The sequence below is a fragment of the Lepeophtheirus salmonis genome, chromosome 7, assembly GCF_016086655.4.
Source record: "Lepeophtheirus salmonis chromosome 7, UVic_Lsal_1.4, whole genome shotgun sequence".
NCBI classification, from domain to species: Eukaryota; Metazoa; Arthropoda; class Copepoda; order Siphonostomatoida; family Caligidae; genus Lepeophtheirus; species Lepeophtheirus salmonis.
In genome coordinates this window covers 39,336,366-39,348,247 of record NC_052137.2, presented here as the reverse complement: position 1 = coordinate 39,348,247, position 11,882 = coordinate 39,336,366, and the positions used below count along the sequence as shown (strand labels likewise).

Below are 11,882 nucleotides of genomic sequence, written 5' to 3'. Positions count from 1 at the left end.
TATCTGTTTTTATAAATATATACCTTAATACAAATATTCCATTATGGATCTATCAAGTTCTTCAATTTTTTTTAAATCTACATATAAAGTAGTTACCATTAAAAAAAATTATTCCTTTTGATAATCTTAGTTATATTAATCTATATCAAAATTTGTCAAAAGTCAAATGTTATCTATAAAAAGATGATTTTTTTTTGTTGATTCATATGTATGTAAAGTCTGCGGGATAAACCTTGGACTTGACTTTAAATCTATATGGATTACTTCAGGGTAACTACTTTAGAAGAATAGTTTGTGTTATTAAAAGTATTCCCCTTAATAAACAATAAAAATTAAAAAAACTGGTAAAAATCAAAAGTTGACTGTATAATCAAGAAAAGGCAAAGGGTGTCTAATTTGCTCCACGCCTGAGTGAGTTTGAAGAAGATCAGGAAGGTTTTTTGGGTTCTTGTTGATTCTCTTTTACAAGATTTAAAGGATAGTGGCTTCAGGTCAGAGGCTTGAGATATCCCCTGGTACCAGTAGATGCGTCATGGAGGACTTGATTACCACGATCACCAGAAGTACAGCCAAGTTAATACAACCCATGCAAAGGCTCTCAATGTCAGTGATTTAACCTCTTAAATTAACACAAATGCAAGGATCTTATTATAAAATTATACATAAAAATATATATTTTATTTTATTATGTACATATTTAAAAAAATATAATACACCAAAGGTAATCGAGAATATTTATTTCAGAAATATATGTTAACATCCCAATGACCTAATTATGAATTTAAAAAAAAAGGAAAAAGAAAGATAGCATCAATTTTTTTTTCCTTTTCTAAGCATGAAATTAGTTTTTTCTCTGCGTTTTGCCCATTCTTACAAATAAGTACAGAATAATAATTTCATTGTGAAAAAAAAAAAAAAATGTGCTAACTATCCAATTGATTGGTAGTTTTTTGTCTTTTCCTTTTTGGAACAAGGTTGAGTTGTACAATAAATGTAACGGAATGCTATACGTAAACTATACTTTTTTTTAGTAAAAAAATCATTAATAAATACTTTCATAAATATTTTAAAGTTACATACATAGTTACGCATATACATATCAATGATTGGACTACAAAAATTTGAATTTTAGATCTATTTTTTAATTACGTATTAAGATCAAAATTTTGAGAAAATTCAAACTGTACCTTGAATCGATCATGAATAATATTTTTATAAATTTAGTCAAAAAATCCATTTGTTTTTAATTGATTTTTTTCCATTTTTCGGTTGGACTCGACGATTTCCTTTATTTTATACAGATTTTCGACAATTGACCTTCCAGGGCCTGGTTTTTTTTTGATATAAAAATTACCCAAATCGATTTGACGAAAGCAGAATACAGCGATTGGTTGTTTCAGTATCAGTACCAATAACGCCATTCACATTTTTAGCCGCATGCCTCAGTTCTCGACTTAATCGAAGAAAAACTGTAAAATATGATATATTTCTCTTTGCCGGTGTCGATCTTTGACGTGCACTCAAACAAATCTGAGTCAAACAATTATAAAACTACATCAAAAAGTTATCTTTAGTAAAATGTTTTACCTTTTTAACGCCATATAGCTTACACTGATTGCATGTATACAACTCAAGATATACATTACTGAAGACATCTTTTAAAAAATGGATTTGTTTTTATCAATCTATTATATTTTTAAAACTTCCTTTGAAATTTAAAAAGTTGAAATATTTGATGCCAGAATGTGTTCTTTCGATGACACTTGAAAAAAAATCCGTATACGATCTTGCCAAAAAAAATCAAAAAAAAATCAGCCAAATATCAATTGAATCACAAAACAAAAACACCATATTCGTATAAGACGTAAGTTAACATATCCGAAAGATATTAAAAAACTGATGTATCGAGCAAAATGTACAATATCAACATGGTATTGGTGTTGGATAAAATTTGTAGAAATTTCAATAATTGCACAGATATTTTGTATGATGGAATGAGAAAAAGAGGGAATAGAAAAATAATTGTTGTTCAATTTTTGTAATAGATTAACTAATAAATTAAGTATGCATTATGTACTTCTGAAAAGGAGTGTAACACATAATTTGCCTCCCTTCTAATTACATTAGGTAAAAAATCCAAAAAATGATTTGTTCCTTACCAAGGGTTGTCAAGGATTTTGTCCATAATATTTTTTTTTTAAACAATCATCTTTCCAACATAACTTAACAAAGATTCCATTGATAAATCTGTACTATATAACTCTCACGATTTTGTATTTTTGATGAAGTAAAGAATTTATTACCAAGGGACTAAACCAGATTCAAATGAAACAAACCAATGGTAATAAAACAAAACAAATATTTTCCTAAATACAGGTTCATCTCATCATTTGTAAAATATGAGATCGGAAAACATTTTGAATTCAGACCATGTCCAATTTACATGTATAAAAGGCGATTGACTATTATTTTTGGACAACAAAAAACCCTTTATGATTCAATCTATGGAAGTAAAAATAAAGGCCCAAAAAGAATATTGACAAATAATATAATTGCAATTCGTTAAAGTACTTTATTAAAAAAATATTTGGAGATGACGGTAACTGATTGAATTTAAATTCAATATTATTTGTATTTGTCATTGCACATTATGAATAATAATTGATTGACCCAAGGATTTTTATCTATACTAATAGAGCAAAGTTTATCTGCATGCACGTGTCTACATCCGCGTATACTTTTGGGCATTTATAATAATATCAACAACACTTGCATCCTTCAATTTAAATGAATATTCCATCGACATAATTAGAGCATTTCATTATGTGACCATCAGATACATTTTGAGCATTCCGAGAGTTGATAAATTTGTCAAAAATCTTGCTAATTTTAATAGAAACTTTTTAAGAATTCACGGTGATTCAACTTAAGAGCCATCTAGCAATGTAAAATGTATGCAATCCGTACAGTCATTTTTGCTCATTAAAAAAAGAAAAAAAAGAAGGAAGTACATTATTTAATTTGTCCTGCACGTCATACTTTCTCTTTCTATACTTGAAATTTTTTGGGACTGCGTAAGTAGAAAGTTGAAATTCAATTCTTGCAACCTTTGAACAATAACAAAATAACATTGCTAGGTGAAGACGAGCATAGTTATTAATTCTTATATATGTTATTTAAGTGTTGTCCTACTAAACTCATAATTACTATAAATATGTATAAATAAAAATATACAGTGCACACCCCAAAGATTGTCTAATACTACGTGGAAACTTATTCGAACAATTGGGATCGATGAAATCAAAATACAATTTAGTTATACTTAATTATATCAAATGATTACATTTAACAAAAGACATGATCACAGACTAAAAACTAATCGTACAAAGAATTAAAATTTCTTGATAATTCACTCGTTATGCGAGTTTTTCCATGTTCAATAGTAAAAAAATCCTTCAAATAATAATATTCTAATGATTTATGGTCTTCCATCTACTTCCATGATGTTCCAATGTGCTAATTGTTCGAACTTCTCGAATAAGTTGTGATCCGACTTATACAATTGATTATATAAATTAAAAGTATGGATGTGACTTTAGATGAGGTTGATTAACGAGCGTGTGTAGGTAAAGAACAGAAAGGTAGAGTTCTAGAGACTAAAGTACTCCTTGGTTCATCACAATACAATTTAAAAAAATTGCAAGTTGTAAACTATTATCCTTTCCTCCTTGAAAAGAAAGAACATCAAAGTGTTGATTAACAAAGTCCAAGTACATATGTTCATGAAAAACGGAACATACGGAACATTTTTTGGGGTAGTTATCGTTTATATTATTGAAGGAGCGTGTTTCTGTTCGTAGGCGCTATAATTACTTAAGGTAACCCGCCGGTATTGGTGCTAGTACATCGTATATTCATTCATAATCATCTTTAATCGAGAAAGGGAAAAAATATATTGTTGACAGTGGTAGTTTTGAGAACTGCAGCAATAACCTACAATGATTAATATTACTAGTATCTCAAAAAGCTCTAATCAACTTAGAAAGATTTGTCCTTTTTGTTTGATTTATTTATGTGCAATCAGCAAATTTACAATTTTATATGTTTAAGTAATCTATAAAGAATATAAGATTCTTAGACAAGAAATAATAACACCACTAATTCATTTGATCGATTTATTGTAGAAGAAATACGACGCATGAACCAATCATGATTCTGATTAGTACTTATAATAAAATTGTAACTTTAATCTTAATTGAACATCATTTTTAAAAGAAAAAAAAATGTATTTTAGATCTTATTTTATCGTTTCGGAGAATGGTTGTTTTGAATTCATGAAATAAAGAAACCAGTTATTGAATGTAGCAATCAATTCTGATACAAATTTATGAATGGGATTCATTTTGTTACGTATCTCTACATAATATACATTGTACATTATAAACAGCAATTTAGTTCAATTGAATTGCTCATGTATTCGATGAGGACACTAACAACAAAAATGACATGAGAGTAAAGGATTAAGAATTTTAAAGTGTGCATGTCAACATAAACAAAACTTTGAACAAAAATCAAGAAATGGAGATAATTTCATTTCTTCCCAAAAAAAATTAATTTACAAATAAAAGCCAATATTTTATATCCATATTAGAGTCAATTCAATGATTTTTATTCAAAATTATGGGATGGTTTATGATATCTTAGAGTAATAGCTATAGTTTAAAAACTTTATTTGATTTAAAATACTTATATTGTATCCGATATGACCTTACAAATAAAATTTTCATTTTCTCATTCTTTATTGTGGTAATACATTTGTTACTTTGAGTCCAATTTGCCTGCCTCTATAGGGTAATAGGAAAAAAAAGATCAACAATAATTTGTAAAAGAATAAAGAAGTAATTGATATTAATGATAATCCGTTATTGTGTTGAAGCCTCACATATATTTTTCAGAGTTACTGAAGTTCTATAAACTTTTTTCTTTAAATATATTATCAATAGAATGAATACATCTAGATTGTGCAAGTTGCGCAACTGAGAAACAGTCTACTCTAAATCAGGATTTTAAATAAATGAGTTGCCTTAAGTTATATCACGAGTTGGGTTTTTTTTTCTCTTACTGATTACAGACTTCATAAATGAATAATTATAATTGGATTCTTCTACCGTGTGTGCGCAAAAATATTTACACTTTCAATCTAGTTCTTTATCAAGATGTATTTCAGCAACCAGTTGTAATAGGTTATGTCAATAAAATAATAATAACTAATAACATGTCTTGGCTACTCTAATCATCTTTGCAGCCCCTCTTAGTAGTAATGATGGCTTCCAGGTGGCAACAAAAGGCTTTGTACCCATTGAGGAGAGAGTTTTCAGACATGATACCCCAGTGCTGGATGAATGTGTCCTTGAGGTTGTTGATATTTGGGGGACGGACGGTGCAGGCCTTGAACTCAACATGCACCCAAAAAGTGAATCCCAGTGGGTTGGCATCTGGTGAGTAGGGAGGTCACATTTTCTTTGGTCAGAAAGGCAAATTGTCCTATCACCACTTCTGGGCCTTTTTGGAAGTGTGTACAGGCGCACCATCCTGTTTGAACACCAAGTACATGTCCGGTTATTTGGTCTTGACCATTGGTAACAACTTCTCCTCTCTTGGTTTGCTGTCAGCGTGTAAAAGTGCTCTGACCGAAATTCGTTGGTCACGTTCTGATGGCATTTTTCAGCTTCTAAGATACTTCAAAAAATCTATTTTTTTCATTTTTTGTTTATTTTTCTTTTTTGAGAAAAATAATTTTAGCGCAATCACAAAAATTTTGATTTATGTAGCAAAAACAATAGGTAGATATATTTAATTGTATATGCTAAGGTATATCTTTTCCCAGGAAATTTTCTTTGTGCAGGGGTCCTCTTAACTACCTTTTGAATTAAGAGATCACGGAAATATCGAGATGTTGTAAGTAAATAATAAATAAAGTGAAATTGAAGGGGGTTTCTATACTTTTAGGAGATTAGTCTTACCCTTATAATCTTCATTCTTATTATTGCCACTTAAGGGCAGTTTGTTTCGTTAGAGTCCGTGGTTTAAGATTTGACCAAATACATTACCCGAACAAACCCAGACCAAAAATCTTAAATCGTAAGTGACATACGAACTAATTTTTAGACTATCTGAGTGTTGTATTGTTTTGAAATACAAAACACGACCCGCAGGCTGAATATCAACTCGTACTGTGCATATCACTTGAATTGTAAAACTTTAGAACAATTGATTCTTCAATATGGTATTTAACGTTTAGTTATATAATTAAAATTTAATTAAATAAAACTTATATTATGAAATAATCAAATACAAGATTCCCATGGAAAATAAACATTTCCTTTTAATTTTGCCGTAGCTGTAAAATCCCCAGCAAACACCGGAAAACGGTATTTCGGGAGATGAATCCTATCATATATTGTATATGTGCTATTTTATTTATTATTAGGGACATATTCAAATGATTATTCTTGACCAAAGATTCATTTTTGTTCAAATTGATGTTATTTTAAAGAACTTTTTATCATTATAATATCAATTTACACCAACCTGATGACTTTGCATGTTCTAACATCAAGTATTTTACATAAAGGAAGTATTATAATCTCACGTTGCCATAATATTAACATATATCAATTAAAAGGGAGCATAAAAAATCAAGCAATTCTTAAAAAGACAAACATATTTTAAATTTCATTAGCCATAAATTGAATAAACGCCTGTAATTCTCAAATAGAAAATAAATCACTTTATATATGTTCTATCTAGTAACAGCAGTGGGTCTTAATCTTTTTTGAAGAACTGAATTGATCCCTCTCGAATGAATATTTACCAAACCCTTCTTAATTGGTTAAGTGATACTTGCCATCAAAAATAATATGAGTCAGATGTGTGCTTAGCAGTGACGTCGTAACCAAAGGGGCCATACCCCTGCTTTTGATTTTTATAGTTTTAGCAAAAAACCTTTTTCTTCTTGGGAAAATAAATTTGAATGTCCAAATTTTAGAGAACTTTTTTTTCATTTGTTCTATTCTGAAAGATTATTCGTTCACATTTTATCGCTTGCAATAAATTTAAAATCTAAAAAATTCTATAAAGTAAAGTTCGTGTTTAAATTTTGCATTTATATATCAATTTATAGTTTTTTTATTAAAAACCCCCAACACCATCCCCCGATGGCGTTATCATTATATAATTTGGCTTTGCCACTTGCAAATAAATACATTTACATTCTAATGCTGGTGGCTTTGACCTCTACCAAGCCATCAGAGTTTGATTGAACCACTAAGTGAAGGGTTACGGACAAAGAAGGAATGCAGCTTGGAAGTTTATTTTTTGAAATTGCGATTTCAAGCTGTGGTAAAGTATTAAGATTAACACATGGCCTGAAAAGTACGAAGCTTAACAAAGAAAGCACAGGTTTTATTTTTGTTCAAAATTGGCTTATATTTTTTTATTCACTTTATGGAATGGAGTCCTCAAACACTTTTCAAGCCATTGTATTGTATGAACCATTTTTGTTCCCATCAAGAAGCAGTATAAAATTAAAACACGAAAACCAAAGTAACGTCACACAATACTCATAAGCTAAAAAAACAGATTGTGATGAAATTTTGATAGGTCTATTTTGAAGGTTGCTACAACAGAAAATAACTAGATTAAAAAAAAAATAGGGCCATCTTTGAGTGAAGGCCGGTACTTTTTACCCCATGTGCTATATGTAGCAAATATAAACATGGGGATTGTCAAAAAATGCCAAAAACTTGCGTGCGTTATTTGTACATGGCTCTATACATAAAAAAAACATGAAGATATTATATGATTGGAATAAGTCGTACTAAAATCCTATATAAATTAGAGCAAGTATAATTTTATAAAGTATATATGTAATGGCCTTAATTAGGCTACTCATCCCTTTTTTGGCACTTCAGAGTCCAATTTCTTAAACAAATGTTATTAAGTACCTACCTTTTTTTTTACTTCTTCTTGGTTCTGTTTTACTTTAATTAAGTACTACTTTCTTTTAGATCATTTTTTGTTTGTACTAAAAAATACATGTATCATAAATTTTTAATCGTTTCTTTAATTAAATGTTGTATAATATTGTCAAAACAAATATATTTACGTAATAATGTTTTTTTTTAATCATAGCAATATTAAAAAAAAAATTAATTTTTTTAATTAATGCGTAAACATGTTTTTTATTTGTATAATATGATTCAAAATATGTAACAACGATAAATTTACATGATAGATGTGTATAAAAAATTATATATTTTGTGTGCACAAAAGAATTTTATTATATTTAAAAGGAACTCAAATCTGTATATCCAGAGCTTTGTATCTTAAAAAAGATTTAACCTTATACACAATGTACAAAATACACAAAGAAAATATATACTTAATATAAATTTATAATATCGAAATTTATAACTCAATATTTTTTTATGATTTTGCTAGGAATATAATATGTATTATATTAAGTCTTACAGTTTTCTTGGAAAAAACGATTTCTGCCTTATTTTAATCAACAAACACTCCTATGTAGATATACGTATAATAATGATTTCATTTCTATAAAAAATAATTAATAAATCTTTTGCTATTACCTTAGCCTATTAGCTTATAGGTATGCTGCTAAAGAGGCCTCATGACTAATACGTATAAATGTTACATACTTATGTGCCTATAAAATTCTATGTATTTAAAATACATACAAAGACGAAACATGAATGTGTTTTATATGTAAATGAAAACAAACAAGTCAAATAATCGAGAAACTATGATAAAAATTATTATTAGCATTGAACTATATTTTTTGCCTTGAATATTGTGTACTGTACGTACAGAACCTTATGCTGAGAGCTTTGTTTGTAAGAAATAACAAAAAATGGATCGATATTTACTTTGTAAGTCTTATAATGTGTGACCCATAAGTCTTATGATAGCCACTTCAACTGAATATTTCTGCTAGATTGTTGTATATTTTTTAATTCTGTTTATTGCATATGATTCATACACCCCCATCTTTGTTTGTGTTTAGACAAACAAAATTCTAAATCGTGTTCTTGAGCCTCTAACGACGACATCATGAACCCAAAGAGCGCTATCATTTCAATTCATTTAGAAGGGAAGACCTGTAGAGTCATTACCATGGCCCTGAAATACTTCAATGTGTGCAAGTCAGCGGTCCATGAAACAATCAAGTGGTACAAGGAGACCGGGAGTAGCAATGACAGGCCCAAGAGTAGTCTCCCAAGGTCCATGAGGACACCCAGGTTCATACAGGTAACAAGGGCAAAGATCTCGTTGCACTTCAAGAGGAAAATGCCTCAAGTGGCAAATGTGTCTCGAGAAACCATCTATAGGTTGATCAGGGAGGACTTGTGGATGAAAACATATCGCCTCGAAAAGTGGCAACTTCTCGGAGAGGCCACAATGATCATGATGCTCACCCGGGCGATGGTGCTTCTGAAATTCCTCAATTCTTGTACAGACGTTTCAACCATTTGGACTGACGATAATATTTTCATGTTGGAGGTGGCTTACAACAGCCACAATGACCTTGTGTTCGTTCGTAGCATCGAGGACATTCCATTCAACGAGTGTGGCGTGTTCTTGCGCCAAAAGCCGGCATCGGGGATTGTCTGGACGGGTGTCATCTCCTGTAGTATATAGACACCCTTGATCTTCATTACCAAGGCTGTTAAGGTCAATCAACGTGTCTATCTGGACATGTTGCTGTCCCAAGTACTTCCCTGGATCGCAGAACAGTACTAAGAAGTTTCTTACTCCTTCCAGAAGGACGGAGCACCTTCACTTACTGCAAAATCTCTGCAAAAGTGGTGCCAAACTACGTTCGATCGAACACTTTGGGATTAAGGACATGTGGCCCCTTCTTCACCAGATCTCTACGTAATGGGCTTTTCCATATAGTCCATTCTGGAGTAGGAGGTTAGTCTGACTTTCTACCGTAGCGTCAACAACTTGAATGCTGCCATAGTATCTGTATGGGACAACTTGTTGTAGGAGACTATGCTACAGTGTGTAAAGCAGTTCCAAAGCGTCTGAGAGCTGTAGTTGCTACAAATGGTGTCTGTTTGGAATGACCTGGCCATCATTTTGAAGGAAATTATACGTTTATTGCCATAGTATTAAAATTTGTGTACTTTCTTGGCTGTTGAGTTTGTCCTCAGACTTATTGATCACTCAGTATGGATATAGATTGTCCATTGTGATTCCAAAGTAATTCAAATCTAATTACGTCAATTCTTTTGGGGCTTCTTCATGTATATATTCAATTAAAGTATGTAGATTGTAAATATATGTAGGTTGATCATTGTGTATTAACTCTTGGAGGAGGTCTCGTTTAATTTCATTGAGTGGAAGTTACACATTATACATATTAATTAATTACTTTATTTATTTTTGGAATTCTTTGTAATGAAACTAACTACGATGATATGACCTCTAAGTATTTTACCTACCTGTTTATAGAGACCAGGACTTGAGTCCATATTTTGAAGACTTGTGACTTGACTTGATCTCACCATCAAAGACTTGCTACTCGACTCAAGATCAATTATTGGTCCTCTGAACGATCACATCATTCTAGATATGGAGGAGGTAGTTATGGGAAAGGCTATGGTGGACCAAGATACTTAGAGCCCTTTTATTTATCGTGTTTACGTCAATGATGTGTTAGTTCTTATTTATTCGGTCCAGTCAAGTCTCAGCACCTATCCCTAAGCAGGGTCATCAACAGGGGTGGGCTGGAGGGCTGTAACACCCCCCCCCTAATTAAGGAACTTTTTTCTAGAAAATGTAACATTTGAAATTTAATTAAATTAGTTTTATTTTTTCCTAAACAAGTAAAGTAATTTTTTATTAATAACTATGGTTTTTTGAATATTTTTTTTTCAAAAATTTGATTTTTGAAATTTTTTGAGAATAGTTGAATAATCAGTTGTTATAGATTTTGGAAAAAAAAAAAAATTCTTTGAATAGTTGTGGGTTTTGGATAATTTTTCCAAAAAAATTTAATTTTCGTTAACAGCTATTAATTTTTGAATTTTTTTTCCAAAAAAAAAGTATTTTGTTAGAATAGCTATGGATTTCTGAATTTCTTTTCCAAAAATTTAATATTTAAATTTTTTTAATTTCTTTTTGAATTAATTCAAAAAATCAAGCTTCCTACCCCAAAAATATAATCCTCCAGACTCCTGTATTAAGACCATGGCTCATTTGCCCTGTCAGTACAAGAACTGATTAAAAAAAGTTGAGTGACGTCATCAAGGACAGAATATTAGTAGTTTTAGGATTGATATGCAAGACTGAACTGGAGGGGACTGCAGTCTTGAGTCCTTAATAAGGACAGAGACAACACTAGCCATGCATATACGTAAAAGATTTGAAAAGTTGTCAGAACGAATTTTAATTTCCAAATATATTAAAAATAAAAAATATTTTCAATACCACCTATGCACTATGACACAATGTACGGGATTTGTATTAAAGATCAGGGAGACAAATGAAGGAGTCGTATCTATTGTGACAATATTATGAATTGTGTGAATATGTAACTATCCAAATTTATGATCATAGCATGTTTAAAAAGTAAAAAGTTTTTTTTTGTTCATATATGTGCGTATTATACATTCAAATTTGAGGGCCCTTAAATAATGCTCAACCATCGTTCTTCACCATATATTATTGTACATAATGTACATTGTACAATACCAACATTCATTGACAGAGATGAATATAATTTGTTCATTGTCTAAAACTCCTATATGACAATCCTTAGTCCCTTAGATTATCATCGTGTTTTTATTTTTTTT

The 11,882-nt window shown here is 30.4% G+C and overlaps 1 protein-coding gene across 1 annotated transcript; it reads left to right on the top strand.

Moving 5' to 3' along the window:
* Window positions 1–9,132: 9,132 nt before the first annotated feature.
* On the top strand, window positions 9,133–9,720 carry LOC139905907 (uncharacterized). Its single transcript, XM_071889807.1, has one exon. The coding sequence runs from the start codon at window positions 9,133–9,135 to the stop codon at window positions 9,718–9,720; it is 588 nt and encodes a 195-aa protein (XP_071745908.1).
* The last annotated feature ends 2,162 nt before the right edge of the window (window positions 9,721–11,882 follow it).

Bases quoted from the DNA above. Each gene is read 5' to 3' on its own strand.
- LOC139905907 (XM_071889807.1), top strand. From the start codon at position 9,133: ATGAACCCAAAGAGCGCTATCATTTCAATTCATTTAGAAGGGAAGACC.